This window comes from Salvelinus fontinalis, chromosome 35 (assembly GCF_029448725.1).
Source record: "Salvelinus fontinalis isolate EN_2023a chromosome 35, ASM2944872v1, whole genome shotgun sequence".
Lineage (NCBI taxonomy): Eukaryota > Metazoa > Chordata > Actinopteri > Salmoniformes > Salmonidae > Salvelinus > Salvelinus fontinalis.
Genome location: NC_074699.1, coordinates 22,089,071 through 22,108,377, shown reverse-complemented (window position 1 = coordinate 22,108,377; position 19,307 = coordinate 22,089,071). Strand labels below are relative to the sequence as shown.

The window sequence follows — 19,307 nt, the reverse complement described above, 5'->3', positions numbered from 1 at the left end:
ATACATACATACATACATACATACACACACACACACACACACACACATACACACACACACACACACACACACACACACACACACACACACACACACACACACACACACACACACACACACACACACACACACACACGCACATACATACATACATACATACATACATACATACATACATACATACATACAGTGCATTTGGAAAGTATTCAGGCCACTTGACTTTATCCACATTTTGTTAGGTTACAGCCTTATTCTAAAATTGATTACATTGTTTTTTTCCCTTCGTCAAACTACACACAATAACCATAATGACAAATAAATTAAAAGTTTATACATTTTTGCAAATGTATTAAAAATAATTGTGGCCTGCTGGAGGTCATTTTGCAGGGCGCTGGCAGTGCACCTCCTTGCACAAAGGCGGAGGTAGCGGTCCAGCTGCTGGGTTGTTGCCCTCCTACGGCCTCCTCCACGTCTCCTGATGTACTGGCCTGTCTCCTGGTAGCGCCTCCATGCTCTGGACACTACGCTGACAGACACAGCAAACCTTTTTGCCACAGCTCGCATTGATGTGCCATCCTGGATGAACTGCACTACCTGAGCCACTTGTGTGGGTTGTAGACTCCGTCTCATGCTACCACTAGAGTGAGAGCACCGCCAGCATTCAAAAGTGACCAAAACATCAGCCAGGAAGAATAGGAACTGAGAAGTGGTCTGTGGTCACCACCTGCAAAATCACTCCTTTTTTGGGGGTGTCTTGCTAATTGCCTATAATTTCCACCTTTTGTCTATTCCATTTGCATTTGCATTTGCGGCAGGGTAGCCTAGTGGTTAGAGCGTTGGACTAGTAACCGAAAGGTTGCAAGTTCAAATCCCCAAGCTGACAAGGTACAAATCTGTCGTTCTGCCCCTGAACAGGCAGTTAACCCACAGTTCCTAGGCCGTCATTGAAAATAAGAATTTGTTCTTAACTGACTTGCCTAGTTAAATAAAGGTAAAAAAAAAAAAAAAAAAAAAAAAAAAAAATGTGAAATTTATTGTCAATCAGTGGACAGTTTGATTTCACAGAAGTGTGATTGACTTGGAGTTACATTGTGTTGTTTAAGTGTTCCCTTTATTTTTTTGAGCAGTGTATATGTATATGTACACTGAATTTACAAAACATTAAGAACACCTTCCTAATATAATTTACCTAAGTATACACACACCTGAGTTAATACTGTAAGAGCTTTCCACACCTGGATTGTGGAACATTTCTTCAAGCTCTGTCAAATTGGTTGTTGATCATTTCAAGACAACCATTGTCAGATCAAGTAGATTTAAGTCAAAACTATAACTCTGCCAGTCAGGAACAATCCCTGTCTTCTTGGTAAGCAAATCCAGTGTAGATTTGGCCTTGTGTTTTAGGTTATTGTCCTGTTCCTTTTTTATCCTGAAGACACCCCAGTCCTTAATGATTACAAGCATACACATAACATGATGCAGCCACCACTATGCTTGGAAATATGGAAAGTGGTACTCATGAATGTGCTGTATTGAATTTGCCCCAAATATAACACTTTGTATTCAAGACAAAAAGATAATTGCTTTGCTACATTTTTTGCAGTATTACATTAGTGCCTTGTTGCAAACAGGATGCATGTTTTTGAGCGTTTTTTATTATGTACAGGCTTCCTTCTTTTCACTTTGTCAATTAGGTTAGCATTGTGGAGTAACTACAATGTTGTTGATCCATCCTCAGTTTTCTCCTATCATAGCCATTAAACTCTGTAACTTGTTTTTAAAGTCACCATTGGCCTCACGATGAAATTATGGAGTGGTTTCCTTCCTCTCCGGCAACTGAGTTAGGAAGGACACCTGTATTTTTGTAGTGACTGGGTGTATTAATACATCATCCAAAGTGTAATTAATAATTTCACCATACTCAAAAGGATATTCAATGTCTGTTTTGTTTTTTGTACCCATCTACCAATAGGTGCCCTTCTTGGTGAGGCATTGGAAAACCTCCCTGGTCTTTGTGGTTGAATCTGTGTTTGAAATTCACTGCCCAACTGTATGTGCGGTGTACAGCGATGAAGTAGTGATTCAAAAAGCATGTTCAACACTATTACTGTACATGCATCTTATTATGTGACTTGTTAAGCAAATGTTTAGTCTTGAACTTATTTAGGCTTGCCATAACAAAGGGGTTGAATAAGTATTGACTCATGACATTTCAGATTTTAAAAAATGTATTTATTATTAAACATTTTGAAAGTCATATTCCACTTTGACATTATGGGGTATTGTGTGTAGACCAGCGGAAAAAAAATCTACATTTGATCAATTTTAAATTCAGGCTGTAACAAGTCAAGGGGTGTGATTTGTTTTGTGTAATACAAGTTGTGAACACTACAATGCTTTAGCAAGATAATCTAAATTTAAGGGACATTTTTTATCTGGACCTGATATAATTTTACAGGGCACCAAGGACCATTCTGCCTTCGTCCTGCCGTGACTGACAGGTTTTATGAGCTATCAATCACCTTAACAAAGCTGCAGCATGAGAGAGAGAGAGCCACTGCCAGGGGAGGTCTGACCTGCGGCCTAGCGTGACATTCAGGGAAGGAGAGCCGCTCACCCAGGAAATCCCATTACACCGAAGCATGATGGATATCGCTCCTGGAAAAGCTCATATGTGGTCTGACATATAATTTGTTATAATTTGTAAAAATCATATGGCCACGTTCACATTTCTCTATGTCTTTCATTCTTTCCAAACTCCTCACTCTCCTATCCTTTCGCCTACACACAATGTCTCACATACTAAAGTTCCAGAATATTCTGCAGATTCGCACATCTGTCTCCTCTGCAGATGGCCAGGAAGTGTCCCAGCCCAGGAAGGGTAAAATGGCCCCAGTATGATTATGGTATGTCAGTGGGGGAGCTGAGAAGTTTGCTAGTGTATTGAATGCACTGTAGACTGTGTGAACTTGTCGTCATCATCGTATCGTCTCTGCCATGTGGAGCAGTGGAGGCTGCTGAGGGGAGGATGGCTCATAATAATGTCTGGAATGGAGTCAATGGAATGGTATCAAACACATCAACGACGTGGTTTCCATGTGGTTGATACCATTTGATTTATTCCATTCCAGCTATTATTATGAGCCGTCCTCCCCTCAGCAGCCTCCACTGATGTGGAGGTAATGTTAACATTAAAATGCTCAATTTGTTCAGTTATAATATAAGACAAACTATTGATTTCTTGCACACAAAGGATTTGGCTCATATTTGAATTTTTTTTACTTCTTCAACCCAGATGTCCATTTTTATAGATGTCTGGGAATTTACTCTATTAAAAATATGAGATCTCTGTCCATTTTTGGATACTTAAAGGGAAAAATACATGTTGGACTTTACTGTCTATTGCTTTGTTTCACATTTCTTTCCTAATAATCTAAAAACAAAATGATATGATTGTTAATATGGTGCTTTGTATTATTCTGTTACTCCATTACTACAACAGTAGATAGACCACAAAGTGGCTTTGTGAAGATACTAATGTAATTTTATTGTAGCTTGACATAGATGACCCTCCACTGCTTTGAACCTGTGTTTTATGTAGAGACAAGTCAGAGAAAGGCTATCTACAGTGCATTCACTATCTGTATAAAGGGGCCCAGGGGAGGTATAGTTTTATTTGCAAACACGTTATCACTCTACCTCTGATCAATACCTCCAAACAGCTGATGGCATGCTCTCCACATGGGCAAAGGTGAAGAAAGAAGCCCCTCCCCGTTGTGAAACAGAGTGCAGACCGGTGGAACTAGCAAACTCTGCCCCCAGTGGTGAAATATAGCACACTCTCTCGTCCAGTTACAATAACACTCAAACTTGAGAATCTGGCATCTTTTGTCCATAGAAGTCTACTAAAATTACAAATATCAAACATTGATCAGCGGTACTCAAATACCATTCTCAACTGACCTGCAGTAACTGATAACACACTGTAATGATGACCTTTGATCTGGTCATATACTTTAGTTTTTGCTGCCCTTTTTTACTCAGCCGTAGAAGTGATTAAGATAACGTAGCTCATTGACCCTATCGGCTGTTTTTTCTCTTCCCAGTGAGTCATGTTTACCTGCCTCCATCTGAACCCTCACCTTTATTATACTCTACTCTGATAAGAGTCGCAAACAGACAGTCGGCCAAATCTCAGTGTCTCTCTCTTTCCCTCCTTTGGAAGGCTGTTTGGCATCTGTCACACTGATCTGGAACATTAGCTACCAGCTAAATACATACTGGATAACTTGTTCTGTTATACAACCTGAGTAAGAACTGCCTGCCAGGGGTACTGGGATGAAAAAAGGAATAATCTAAAAGGTGCACATGATTCACTGGGCCAAGGAAAACATCAGCACAGGACAGGAACCAGGACTTTGGAGGCCTGTGACGAGTGGAGGAATAGCGGCGTCACACAGAATGACAACACATTGATTTACCTGAGCTAGACAATCAGGAAGACACAGAGAGGAATTAAGTGATTGTGCTGAAAAAGTGGCTATTTTGGAACAGAGTGGTGAACTGAAGAGGAAGATCGTGCAGCAGCCTGTTCTGGTTCCTTTGCTCATATAAATCAGACTTTTGTTTAGGGCCTAGTGTGGCCTCCTGAAGCAGTGACCAGAACCATGAAGCTGTCAGGGAACGTGCTAGATCTGGACTCCACAGACTACAGCACCACCCTTGACCCCTCCTACACCATGCTGGAGTTTGACAACCTCAGGGTGTTTCCTGTAGAGACAGGTACGTCTGGTATAATTACACCTTTACCTGTCTGTCCTTCACTCATAGACTGGTGCACAACAATACCAAAACATCGGTCTGACATTTGAGGGAGGGTTTTTGTATGATATTCAAAGGACATTCAAATAATATAAAATATTGAATATCCATTCATTTTTATAAGTTCAAGTTCATGAGTAGATCTTAGTGACTTTTTAAAACCTGTTCTTTCCATTCAGATGGGGGAAACGGGCTTGCATAAAAGACACAGTGCCCTTGGAAAAACATGGTTTTAAAAAGTACTCTCAGCGCTTTACAATGTAGCTCTCATGCACACAGGAATTTGTAAGACCATTTTCCCATGGATAAAATGACATCAGCTTTCATTCCACAAAATGCTGTGAATACAACGGTCATTACTCCCGACAATACTGAGAGTGATTTAAAGACCTCCCCCTCTTCTGCTTTCCCTTATAATCTAATTTGAACTTATCATTATCATCATTAGGCGTCTGTTCTGCTGAATCAGGTCTTTTCTTTGGCACTTTTAAGTAGATGCTTTACCAGCAGACTGCTCTCCAAGGCAGATAGCTGTGTGGCAGATGTATTCTAATCTCTTAATTCAATCAAACTGATCTTTGACCACAGAAAGCATTCTCCATGTTAAATTGTTATCCCTGGCTGCTCAGTCTCCCAACTCTAAGTGTGCAATTTAAATACATTACAGCCTGGGGCCATTGTCCCTGTGACTGCACAAACACTACACCAACAGAGTATATTTGACGGTCAGTGGTTTTAAGAGAGACAATCCTGTAGCAATCGAACACTGACAGGACACAATTTAGAGCAACACTGAGGGAGATTGAATTAAAACGGAGCTCCCAGTGTAAAATTAGCCAGTGGACTTTGTCTTTGCCACTGACCTGAATCTGCTTTAATTAAATGGGGAGTTTCCTCTTCCTCTGAGTAATAAGCAGCAGTGGTCCTCTGAGGGCCTGTGAGTCTGGCAGCAACATACAGCAGTGATAGCTCTACCTATAAACCCTGCTTTTATTACCCCCTCCAAACCTCATCAGACCTGGGGAACAACACAACTCTGCCATTGTTCTTACAGCCCTATAAGCTCACAATCAACACATTTCTGCCTTTGAATGTTGTGCTTTTTTTTATGTGCAGCACAAGGTTATTTCCCTTCACAGAGGTGGAATGAACAGGGATTCATTAATCACCTTAGCTGATGATGGCGTTGATTAATTATTCGCTCTGTAATCGTGCTTATCTGCTGTCACACAGCGTTGACAATCTCTCAGCTGAGTGATCCGCTCTCTGCAGATGCTGTTGGGGCTTATTAGCAAGGCTTGGAGATGTTTACTTACTCATCAACAGTGGGGGCCCCTCTGTAACAGTAGAACCGTGTCCTACAATACCAATATTCCATTGTGCATCTCCAAAGCTTTCTAATGTTAGCCTGAGGTCATCAGTAATAGATATCCTCGCATGTCTGTCCCCAAGTGTCAAGAGTCAATTCAACACATGCAGTAGCTACACATCAGACCTCCAGTGTGCTGTAGTGTATGAATCTCAATAATTTTCTTGTGATTGACTGACAGAGTTGATGATGCCGGAGCCTGCCCCTCTGCTGCCACAGACCAATGGGAGCGTGTGTTCCATATGTGCAGACAGGGCCACAGGTAAACACTACGGTGCTTCCAGCTGCGATGGCTGCAAGGGCTTCTTCAGGAGGAGCGTCAGGAAGAACCACGCCTACACCTGCAGGTGAGACTCATCACCACACAGGTCACTGAAAAAGACCACTACATCTCAAATGACACCCTATTCCCAATATAGTGCCCTATTTTTTTTTATCTGATCGAACCAGTTCTCACAGCATTTCGTATTATTCTGTAAATAAATCCGCAACACTCCATTTAATATGATAAGTTACGGTTCGGTTCGTATGGTATGTATTCATTTGTGGATGTCCATCACCCATTTAGTATTAAATGTTACGAATTACAATTTGAAAAACATACAATATGTTACGAATTTGATAAACATATGAGATGTTATGAATTCTAGCTAGGTGGCTAGCATAAGCTAGGGGTTGGAGGTTAGGTTTAAGAGGGTTTCTGTTTATGCTGATATCAAACCTTGGGTTGCACGGGCCAATTGCAACTTGGTGGTTAGGGTTAAGGTTAAGTTTAGGACTAGGTTAAATGGCTAGGATTAAAAGGGTGAAGGTTAGGGTTAGTAGAAATGTTAGCTAAAAGGGTTAGGGGAAGAGTTAGCTAACATGCTAAGTAGTTGCAAAGTAGCTAAAAAGTAGTAAGTAGTTGAAAAGTTGCTAATTAGCTAAAATGCTAAAGTTGATGAGATTCAAACTCGCAACCTATGGGTTGCTAGACATTTGCGTTATACACCCAACCACCCATCCACCTCAACCAACCACCCTACTTTAAATAACCATCTGTCTTATGTAACCATACCAAATGTAACATACTGTATCACACTAATTTCAGTGTCCCAGATTTACAATTACTACTAGTCTATGAGACCAGTCTAGTCTATGAGACCAGGCTGGATCCCCATATAGTGCACTACTTTTGACCTGAGACATAACAATAAGGCACTAAATGGGAAATACGGTGTCATTTGAGATACCACCAAGGTTCTGTTAGAACTGCAGGTCATTGTAAGTATTATTAGGCGCACTATTGTCCACCTCCGACCCACATGACAATACAGAGACAAATTTACTGCCAACGACTAGGGCAGCTGGTAAAAAAATGTTGCTGAAATTCTGGTAAAGTACTTTCATTCACAGTGTTCAACCCCCATCTCAATAACTGATTACTTTTTCTGGTGGTACGGTTCTCAACCACATCCAATGGTAAGTGAAAGTATGAGAATTGCGTTGGCCAAGAATAGAAAGCCAACTTCTGTGTCATAGTCTCTGTGTTTTGTTCAGACAAAGAGACAATAACCTTAATACAGTGATTGAAGACTCCAAGTCAATGGTGTGATGCGTTTTACTCTCTTGTGAGAAGTCGATTTTACCACACTGTATGGACTATAGGAGTTGTCATTTCGCAGGTTTCAATGAAAGGTGGTTATATGTCTGGAACTAAGTGTTAGGATCCTGTCTGAACATGTGTAGGCCCACAACACAGAAATTGTACAGCACTGATCTGACGCCATCACAATTACAGAAGCCCATAGTGTGAGACTTGTGTCTGATTGTGTGTTACAGAATCATACAACTGTTGTCTTGTATTGAAGTTTATCTAATTGTGTGTGTGTGTGTGTGTGTGTGTGTGTGTGTGTGTGTGTGTGTGTGTGTGTGTGTGTGTGTGTGTGTGTGTGTGTGTGTGTGTGTGTGTGTGTGTGTGTGTGTGTGTGTGTGTGTGTGTGTGTGTGTGTGTGTGTGTGTGTGTGTGTGTGTGCGTGTGTGTGCAGGTTCAGCAGGCAATGTGTTGTGGACAAAGACAAGAGAAACCAATGCCGTTACTGCAGGCTTCGGAAATGTTTCCGAGCAGGCATGAGAAAGGAAGGTGAGAGAGATGTTTTTTTGTTTAATCATGACATAGATTTTACATACTGAATGGCACCACACTACAAAGTAATTACACAATTCATTGCCACATTATTAATTCCCCCCCAAAAAAATTTAAGCATACCAGCACACACACTGCATTTTGTTCTTAAAGCCATAAGCATATATGCAAGTTAACAAATCACAATATTTACTCACATTGCATAACCATGTCCAACGCCAAGGGGGGCAATGGGGTTGACAGGCACGCCAGGCGGGGGTGGGTAGTGGAGGCTCAGGCAGGAGTAGTGAGTGGGGTATGGTCTACAAGGTGCTATCTCAAGTCAAATCAAATTGTATTTGTCACATCCTTCATAAACAACAGAATATTAGAAAGCTAATAACACAAGAAATAAATACACGGGGTAACAGTATCAAGTCGATGTGCAGGGGTATCTAGAACCTAAAAGGGTTCTTTGACTATCCCCATAGGAGAACCCTTTGAAGAAAACGTTTTGGTTCCTGGTAGAACCCTCTACATGGAACCCAAAAGGGTTTTACCTGGAACCAAAAAGGGTTCTCCTATGGGGACAGCCGAAAAACCCTTTTGGAACCCTTTTTTCTAAAAGTGTATGCACCACTTACTGTGGGGGAAAAGCAACAAGATCAACATGCCACTCTCTTGAGCAATACTGAGTGAGTGGCTGTTTGTAATGTGCACTGTAGACCTTATCTTCCACTGGTTGCCGATGATAACCGGGAGAGAGAGACGGGATTAGAGGATCCATGAATGGCCCCTCACATTAATAATTAAAATGTCAGAGCATGGGCAATTATTTGTTCTGGCTTTTTCAAGAGAGAAATACCTCTCTTTGCTGAGCCCTCATTCCAGAGGAATGTTACGTAAGAGAGAAACTGAAGCTGAGCTGAGCACCCTTAGTGATGGTCAGGGAGAAAGATTCAAACATTTGCCCTATTCATTTTGCAGACTACTCAGCATAGCATTTAGTAAAAAGCAAAGCTATGCCACAAAATATCAGAACATGCCATTTTGTAAATGTGTATAAGCCTTTGGTTTAATGTGTTTCAATTGTACATTAATCCAGACAACAAATTCTAACAAACCATTTTTGACAACGATCATTAATTGTACTCCTATTCTCCTTGCTGAATGTCCACAGCCACTTTCAATCTATCACTTCACTTATGCTCCATGGAGGACTAATTTGTGACATCATCACCCACGGCCATGTATCCAAGGCAGAGGTCTCTCTCTCTCTCTGTCTCTGCAGCTCCAGTTTGATTAATGGGTTCCTGATTGGCTGCTGAGAGGTCAGCTGTGGTGACTGATTGCTCTCAGACTGGGGCTTGTTGTCTGACTTTGTGGAGCAGACTGAAATCAGGCTGAGGTCATCCATTGTAATGACACAGGCACAGAGGTCACTATGAGACAGTCTCCTCTGTCAGACACAATCCCAATCATCAGGCCCTGTACTGTCAGCCTCCCGTCATGCCTTCCTTTGGCTAATTACATAGTCAGGTTTAATATGTTGGCAGAATCAGAATCAAATTTAGAGATGTTACTTTTCAAACAATGGGGAATTTAGAAATTTAATTTGCTCTGAAATAGTCTCAATACAGATGAGTGTCAAAATTAAATGTCTAACAAAAATTAGTAACGCAAGATACAACAATTTCAAAGATTTTACCGAGTTACAGTTCATATAAGGAAGTCAGTCAATTGAAATAAATGCATTAGGCCCTAATTTATGGATTTCACATGACTGGGAATACATGTATGCATCTGTTGGTCACAGATACCTAAAATAGCCTCACAATGGGCCTCAGGATCTTGTCACGGTATCTCTGTGCATTCAAATTGCCATCGATAAAATGCAATTGTGTTCATTGTCCGTACCTTATACTTGCCCATACCATAACCCCACCGCCATCATGGGACACTGTTCATAACGTTGACATCTGTCACGTTCATCTAAGGGAGGAGACCAAAGCGCAGCGTGGTAAGTGTTCATGTTATATTTATTCAAACAGAACACAAAACAAAATAACAAAAGAGAATGAACGAAAACAAAACAGTCCTGTCAGGTGCAGCAACACAAAACAGAAAACAACTACCCACAAAACACAGGAGGGAAAAGGCTACCTAAGTATGGTTCTCAATCAGAGACAACGACAGAAGGCTGCCTCTGATTGAGAACCACACCCGGCCAAACTCACAGAAATAGAAAACATAGAACATGAAACATAGAATTCCCACCCCAACTCACGCCCTGACCAAACCAAAATAGAGACATAAAGATGATCTCTAAGGTCAGGGCGTGACAACATCAGAAAACCGCTCACCCACATGACGCCATACACGTGGTCTGCGGTTGTGAGGCCAGTTGGACGTACTGCCAAATTCTCTAAAACAATGTTGGAGGTGGCTTATGGTAGAGAAATTAACATTAAATTATCTGGCAACAGCTCTGGTGGACATTCCTGCAGTCAGCATGCCAATTGCACACTCCCTCAAAACGTGAGACATCTGTGGCATTGTGTTGTGTGATAAAACTGCACATTTTAAAGTTGCCTTTAATTGTCCTCAGCTTCTTGATATGGCACACCTGTCAGGTGAATGGATTATCTTTGCAAAGGATAAATGCTCACTAACAGGGATGTAAACAAATTTGTGCACAACATTTGAGAGAAATAAGCTTTTTGTGCATATGGAACATTTCTGGGATCTTTAATTTCAGATCATGAAACATGCGACCAACACTTTAGGTATTGTGTTTAGATTTTTGTTCAGTGTAGGTGTATGCTGTAATTACAACGTTACCCCTCCATTGAGTATACTTTGTCCAAGTAAAACAGTGAACACAAGAAATCCAGGGACTCTCCCTCCCTCCTATTCTTTTATTTCCAGCCGTGCAAAATGAGCGGGACCGCATCAGCAGCCGCAGAGGAGAGGGACAGGGGCTGGGCACTCTGTCCATCAGCGTACTGTTACAGGCAGAGGCCAGCATGCATCAGGTAAGAGATTGTCACTTTAAAACCTCTCCCTATTCACAGCCACAAAGTGCTCCAGAGGCTTCCATTTCCCATCCAGCCCAGAGTAGAGCCCCTTATCTGTTTCTCAGAAACACAGCAGTGGCAAGGCTAGAGATGGAGAGGATACAGGCTGCACTTTAGACAGCCGGCCATTAAGGTCCCCTGGAGATTCTAGCTGCAGGCTGGATTCAGTTACTTCTTAGAAATGGCCAAATTGCCCAGAGAGACTCACATTTGATCACAGCAGTCCTATTTAATGGCAGTGCCTGGGCTTGGATTGTGTGCCAGCGTTCAATTGGCTTCAAATACATAATAACAACCAGATATCCTCTTTGCATGCGAAAGGAATGCGGCAGAAATTAATTGGATGATTGACAAATGAACCATAAAATTTGGCCAGGCTGTTTTCCATTTGGGTCAAATTTTCATGCGATGTCTCCTCAATGTGAGATGTGTACTGAAGGGGCTTTGATCACCATCCAACAGCATTGTTCCAGAGACAGACCCACCAACAACACACATTTAAAATCAATTTCTCATCTTACACCCTTATATTCTCTATTACCACCATTCTCTGAAGTGACCTTTCACCCACCCAATACCCTACCTGCCTCTGCTTGCTCTGCCCTTCACGATTGTCCAAGCACCCATCATCTCACCCCTGCACTCTGCCCCATCCATCTCCTCCAACCCTCTCTTCATTCTCACATTACACCGACACCTAGGGCCAATGTGGAACCTCTCATTATTGTGTGCCACTCTCAGTTTCCAGCCCTGACCTCCCCTATGAGCTGTGACATCAACAGCAAGAAGATAGCACGCGTGGGGGATGTGTGTGAGTCCATGAAGCAGCAGCTCCTCCTGCTGGTGCAGTGGGCCAAGCGCATCCCCGAGTTCTGCAGCCTCCCAGTTGACGACAGGGTATGGAACTATGGATGTTATCCTACTTAGTGTGTCTGTATGAACATGTGAGCTGCACCTGTCTAAGCAGGCGGTCACATTCAGCCCAGCTGTCTTTGTGTTGGGTTTTGGATCACTAGCTGTTGGAATACTCACGTTGCAGGGAGGGCTGTCTGTGTAATGGCTGCTGTGTGTTGTCTCTGTGCTGTGTCTTGTCTGTGTGCAGGTATCCCTGTTACGAGCCCACTCTGCTGAACACCTCATCCTAGGGGTGGCTCAACGCTCCCTGCCTTACAATGACATTATCCTTCTGGGTAAAATATATACATTTCAGCTAAGTCTGGGATGTGCTCTCATCATTGTTATAGAATTTTTAAAATATTTAACCAATGTTGGTAATGTCGACTAGCTATGCTGCTTTTACCATATGTGTATATTGATAAAGGAAGCAGACTTACCTAATGTATAATGTTTTACTTACAGTTTTACTTTACTTATATCATAAGTAAGTATTTCATATGTGGATTGCATTTGCAGGTAATTACTTTGTGATCCCAGTGAGCGGTCCTGAGGTGGAGGTGTCCAGGGTGGCTGCCCGGATCCTGGAGGAGCTGGTCAAGCCTCTGAGAGAGCTGGACATCACCGACAGCGAGTTTGCCTGTCTTAAAACCATAGTCTTCTTCAGTCCTGGTCAGTCAGTCCTTAGGTCGCCACCAGCCACCCCCCTGCCCCTCATCCCCCCTCCTCACCTCTTCTCACCTCTCCTCTGTCCTCAGACAAAGGAAGAGACTTTCGCCAGGAATCTTTTTATTTCACAGTTGTTCTCTCCTGGGACTGTCTCTGCTCTCTGTGCTCTGTCCTTGGCACCCTGTTGGTTTGTCCTGGCCTGGCGGACAGGTTTCATCGTGTTCTGGAGAGAAACTATTAATATCTGGGCGAGGTCCTGGTCCTGGCAGGGAGAGGTGACTGGCTGCTGGACTTTACAGCCTGTTGGCCTGAGGCGGTGATTACAGCAGCAGAGCCAGGCCACCGGTCTGACAGACTGACTGGCCAAACAGGCACAGCAGTGCACAGCAGTAGACAGCAGCATCAGGCCAAGTCTGACACAGATGACTGACTACCTACAGAAATAAACACACCGAACGTTTGCTCAGCTCTGTCCTGTGTGACCCTGCCCTACTACCTTTACCTAACCTTTCTCTAATCATTTCTGTTTAGTTTATTACACATAATGCATTTAAATTAGTAAAGAAGTATATTGTATAATGTCCCCACCACAATCCCATCTCTCTCTATTCTCCTAGGGCCGCAGCATGAGGATTTGTCTCTCTTAATCTCCCATTCATTCTCTCTGTCTCAGTGCTGTGTTGTAGGAATTGTTTGTCTCACAGTGGCTTCACTCTGTCTATCAGTATAAGCATACTGTACATGTAAGTGTCTCTCGTGTGCTGTATGTGAAAATGGCGCCGTACTGTATGGCTGCCGTCTTGCGTGCTCTGACCCAACTTTGCTATTTTGTGATTATTTTGGCATTTATAAATTCCTATGATCGACGAAATCTTTTGAACATCAGATCGGCAGTTAATAACCTCAATTCCGAGTTCAACTTCAACTTCGATTCATCTGCCCTGGGCTCTTTGTGTACCTACGACTGTTATCGTGACTGCTGTATACACTGAGTGTACAAAACATTAAGAACACCTTCCTAACATTGAGTTGCACCCCCCCTTAAAAATATTTATTTAACCTGTCTCCTCCCCTTCATCTACATTGATTGAAGTGGATTTAACAAGTGACATCAATAAGGGATCATATGTTTCACCTGGATTCACCTGGTCAGTCTATGTCATGGAAAGAGAAGGTGTTCTTAATGTTTTCTACTGTCAGGGTACATTCCACCTCAGGACAACAACAACAACATGCTGGCAAGGCTATAAACAAGCAAGATACCATGCACCCGGAGGCTGCTTTTCTTGTTGCCAGTGATTTTAGTTCAGCGTCACTAAGACAAGTGATACCCAACTTCTATCAACACGCCTCCTTCGCCACTCGGGGCGTTAAAGTCCTAGACCACTGTTACTCAACCCGCCACGCAGACCCTCAACACATGGGCCCCCCAGCGGTGTGTGCTTATACTTATTCTCCCATGATTGCGTGGCCACGCATGACTCCAACTCCATCATCAAGTTTGTCCGATGACACAAAGGTGGTAGGCCTAATCACCAACATTGATGAGACAGCCTACAGGGAGGAGGTCAGTATTCCAGTTCAGAGTCCAAAAGGTACAGAACGGCAGGCAGTCTCGGGGTCAGGGCAGGCAGAGGTCAATAATACAGGGTGGTGTGACAAGATAGAGAAACGGCAGGCATGCTCAGGGTCAGGGCAGGCAGAGTGGTCAAAACCGGGAAAACTAGAAAACAGGAACTAGAAACAGACAGGAGCAGGGGGAAAAACGCTGGTAGGCTGGACGAACATAACAAACTGGCAACAGACAAACAGATAACACAGGTATAAATACATTGGGGATAATGAGGAAGATGGGCTACAACTGGATGGGGGTGGAAGCAAGCACAAAGACAGGTGAAACGGATCAGGGTGTGTCAGTACATGCCACACGGTCTCTGAGAAAGGCCTGAAAAATTGCCAAAGACTACAGCCACCCGAGACATGGCCTATTCTCAATGCTCCTGTCCTGCAGGCGATACCTTTGTATCAAGGCTCAAACCAAAAGACTCCTAAACAGCTTACATCCCTTGGCCATAAGACTGTTAAATGGCTAACAACTACTGCTCCCCCTCACACCTACGCTGTTGCTAAAATGAGTATCGAATAGATTTATTACTACCTATTACTATTACTCTACTGTTCATTGATTATTGATTGCTATTACCATTAGTATCTATCTATGTCTCTTGCTACTGGTCACCATTACTCCTGTGTACATGTACAGTCCACTGTATATTACCATTAGAATATTACCATAAGCACATGTATTTATATATTCCTGCTTCCAGTCACTTTTCAGCTCGATTTACATGTATATCCACCTATTGCGCCTACACTGACACACTTGCACCCACACACATAAACTCACATACACACACACCACCACGCACTCACGCACCACTTATGCTGCTGCCATACTATTTACTATTATTATAATTATTTATCCTGCTACCAGTCACTTTCACCTAATCCCTGCCTACACGCACATACAGTGCATTCGGAAAGTATTCAGACCCCTTGACTTTTTCCAACATTTTGTTACGTTACAGCCTTGTTATAAAATGTATTCAATTGTTTTTCCCCCTCATCAATCTACACACAATACCTCATAATGACAAAGCAAAAACAGGTTTTTAGAAATGTTTGCAAATTTTTTCAAAATAAAAAAGTGAAATATGACATTTACATAAGTATCAGACCCTTTACTCAGTACTTTGTTGAAGCACCTTTGGCAGCGATTCCAGCCTCAAGTCTTCTTAGGTATGACACTACAAGCTAGGCACAACTGTATTTTTGGCTGTGTGCTTAGGGTTGTTGTCCTGTTGGAAGGTTAACCTTCGCCCCAGTCTGAGGTCCTGAGATCTCTGGAGCAGGTTTTCATCAAGGATCTCTCTGTACTTTGCTCCGTTCATCTTTCCTTCGATCCTGACTAGTGTCCCAGTCCCCGCCGCTGAAAAACCTCCCCACAGCATGATGCTGCCACCACCATGCTTCACCATAGGGATAGTGCCAGGTTTCCTCCAGATGTGACGCTTGGCATTCAGGCCAAAGAGTTCAATCTTGGTTTCATCAGCCCAGAGAATCTTGTTTCTCATGGTCTGAGAGTCCTTTAGGTGCTTTTTGGCAAATTCCAAGCGGGCTGTCAGGAGTGGCTTCCGTCTGGCCACTCTACCATAAAGGCCTGATTGGTGGAGTGCTGCAAAGATGGTTGTCCTTCTGGAAGGTTCTCCCATCTCCACAGAAGAACTCTGGGGCTCTGTCAGAGTGACCATCGGGTTCTTGGTCACCTCCCTGACCAAGGCCCTTCTCCCCCGATTGCTCAGTTTAGCTGGGCGGCCAGTTCTAGGAAGAGTCTTGATGGTTCCAAACTTCTTCCATTTAAGAATGATGGAGGCCACTGTGCCTTCAATGCTGCAGAACATTTTTGGTACCCTTCCCCAGATCTGTGCCTCGACACAATCCTGTCTCGGAGCTCTATGGACAATTCCTTCAACCACATGGCTTGGTTTTTTCTCTGGCATGCACTGTCAACTGTGGGACCTTATAAAGACAGGTGTATATCTTTCCAAATCATGTCCAATCAATTGAATTTACCACAGGTGAACTCCAATCAACTTGTAGAAACATCTCAAGAATGATCAACAGAAACAGAATGCACCTGAGCTCAATTTCGAGACTCATAGCAAATGGTCTAAATACTGATGTAAATGAGATATTTCATTTCATTTTTAATACATTTGCAAAAATGTCGATATACCTGTTTTTGCTTTGTCATTATGGGGTATTGTGTGTAGATTGATGACTCTCTCTCTCTCTGAGTGCAATATTAACCCTACCTCTCTCTCCCTGTCTCTCAGACTGCCCAGGGCTGGAGGCCCCTCAGACAGTGCGACAGCTGCGTTTCCAGGCCCAGGTGCTGCTGGACGAGGCCACCTGTGAGCAGCGGGGGCGTTTTGGGGAGCTGCTGCTGATGCTGTCCCCCCTGCAAAGTGTGGCCTGGCAGATGGTGGAGACCCTGCAGTTGGCCAGGCTCCTGGGGGAGCCCAGCGTGGACAGCCTGCTGCAGGAGATGCTACTGGGGGAGGGGGCCACTGGGGGCCTGGGACAACGCACAGGGCACGGTACGCTCCAGAGGAGAGATACGTACAGTAAAAACCCTCAAACTGAATACCACTAACTTTCACTGGGTTGCCTTACAGATCAACAACAGAGATCAACAACAATTAAACCCAAAATAGGTCAACTTTCAATTCCAACAATCTAATCTGTCCACTGTGCATTGTGTCTTCACTTATGTTGTTATCATACTGTTTCATGGTGAGCTCTCATTACTGACTTAAGAGTATTCGTAATGAGGGTAACCTTTGAGCTGTTGTGGTAACTGGATCCGTGTAGTAGTGTAGTAATATACAGCTATTCTCTTCCCTGGTCCTCCTCAGGTTCTAACTCAAATGTAATGGTGTTCCCCCAACTCCAAGATCACACCCTGTCTCAGGACCTACTAGGAGGCCATGTCGGGTTGCCTAGCAACTTCACATCAGTCATCCTACCTGTCCCTGGCTGTGAGTACCCCCAAATGCATCCATGGACAAGTCAATATACTTTGTGTACTAGTATGCATTTAGCTAGCTACTGTAGAGCAAACAAATACATCATAATCACCATGTATGACACCTTTATACACACACACACACACACCTGTATTTAGCGGTGCAGCAGGTGCGTGAAATCTCAGATGCTGGTTTGCTGCCTGTGTCCCAGACAGAGTCAGCAGGTTTGCTTCACTGAGATCTCCTCACAACACCAAGCAGCATGGTTCTCCTAAGTAATAGTCTGTCTCGCCAGCCTCATGGTGCTCCACGGTAGCTGTGGGAAGAGACTACCTGAGTAATGCCCCCACGCTTTCAAAACAGGAATAACAAACGGTGACCTCACCGTCCCCAGTGTTTTATCACCCTCACAGAGCCAGCCTGGCCCTACAGGGGGCACATGGCCCAGACTGCTCCCCTTGTCTCAGGCCCTCTAACCCAGCCTCACTTCACAGGAACCTGGGCCCTCTCACCAGCCCTGGTCGTCAGGCTCAGTCCCTACAGCTCTGAGCTCACCTGAGGGATGTTGATGTCTGTCTCCCATCATTAATATTCCTATAATTACCACCTTAGTGTCTTTTTTTAGGGGATTAGCTCACCAACGGTAACTTAATGTCCTGAAAGAGTACTGTTATGGACCTGTAGTAAAAGCCATGCAATTTCAGTCTCAGTGTGTGTAATGCCAGTCTGATGCCTGTCTCTCTCCAACAGCTCTGCCAGTGGTGCCTCTGGTGCCCACACAGACTGGCACTGAGGTGTACAGACATAGGGAGGGGGCAGACATGCCCATAGAGTCTGCCCACGGCATGCCCATGGCTCCTGTCCACACCTGCCTCTGAGAAAAGCAGCAGCAGCTACTCAACCAGAGAGGAGAAAAAAGCTGTGTGGTCTAAACACACACACACATCCAATCCGGCCCACGGTTGGTTTGAGTAAAATGGTTTTTTTGGAGGGGAAAAAATGATAATGGACCTGCAGTTTCTTGACTGTGTCCAGCTCCCTGATAACCACATCGAGGAAATACAACACATTTTCATTGCAGCCCTTGCAACCTCATTGAAGACCGAATGTGGCCCCTGGGGCAAAATGAGTTTGCCACCCCTGACCTGGTGTTGGTGCATCCAGGCCGTGCTACTTACTATATGATTACAACATGAAGTAGAGGCTGTTACATGGACACTAGTAACCCAAAAATGGACTTTGACTCAGCCAGCCAATCCTCTCCCTTATCCACCTTTGCACAATGCACATTACACACAGGGAATATGATGCACACAATTAATAATTGATCAGGAATTGTTCTTTATGTTAACCATTCACTGACCATTAAAATCATCAAATCAATAAAGACCACAGCTCAATAGTATGTTATCTTTATTAGATCATGGTTGGGTGAGTGAGTTGTGTTGGCATGTTAATTAATGACAGTAATGTGGCAGTGGTGAAGTAAGAACAATTTTATGTTTTTTATCTTCAGGATCAAAGTACATGCAGATGTTGGTACTGTTAAACATTTTAAAGTTACTCGTAAAAATGTTTTTTTTTAAAGGAAATAAATAAAAAATAAATGTGCTGTGTGTCTCTTGTTTTAGGATGTTAGGTTTTATTCTGTAGGGGTGTAGGCCTAATGTGTGAAGTGGTACTTTGTAACAGGCTAGAAATACTGTTAGAAAATAATTCAGTAATGACTGTGAGTGTAGGATATGTAATATAACTGCAGAGGGCGCACTAAGCCTGTTCAGAAA

The 19,307-nt window shown here is 43.3% G+C and overlaps 1 protein-coding gene across 1 annotated transcript; it reads left to right on the top strand.

Moving 5' to 3' along the window:
• Positions 1–4,181: 4,181 nt before the first annotated feature.
• On the top strand, positions 4,182–19,135 carry LOC129834561 (hepatocyte nuclear factor 4-beta-like). Its single transcript, XM_055899669.1, has 10 exons — positions 4,182–4,782; positions 6,372–6,537; positions 8,218–8,312; positions 11,223–11,329; positions 12,113–12,268; positions 12,474–12,561; positions 12,785–12,937; positions 16,831–17,094; positions 17,413–17,535; positions 18,274–19,135. The coding sequence occupies exons 1-10, from the start codon at positions 4,668–4,670 to the stop codon at positions 18,399–18,401; spliced, it is 1,395 nt and encodes a 464-aa protein (XP_055755644.1). The 5' UTR covers positions 4,182–4,667; the 3' UTR covers positions 18,402–19,135.
• Positions 19,136–19,307: the final 172 nt, after the last annotated feature.

Coding starts and splice junctions, on each gene's coding strand:
- LOC129834561 (XM_055899669.1), top strand. CDS start 4,668: ATGAAGCTGTCAGGGAACGTGCTAGATCTGGACTCCACAGACTACAGC. Junction 4,783..6,371: donor GGTGTTTCCTGTAGAGACAG/GTACGTCTGGTA, acceptor ATTGACTGACAG/AGTTGATGATGCCGGAGCCT. Junction 17,536..18,273: donor CATCCTACCTGTCCCTGGCT/GTGAGTACCCCC, acceptor TCTCTCCAACAG/CTCTGCCAGTGGTGCCTCTG.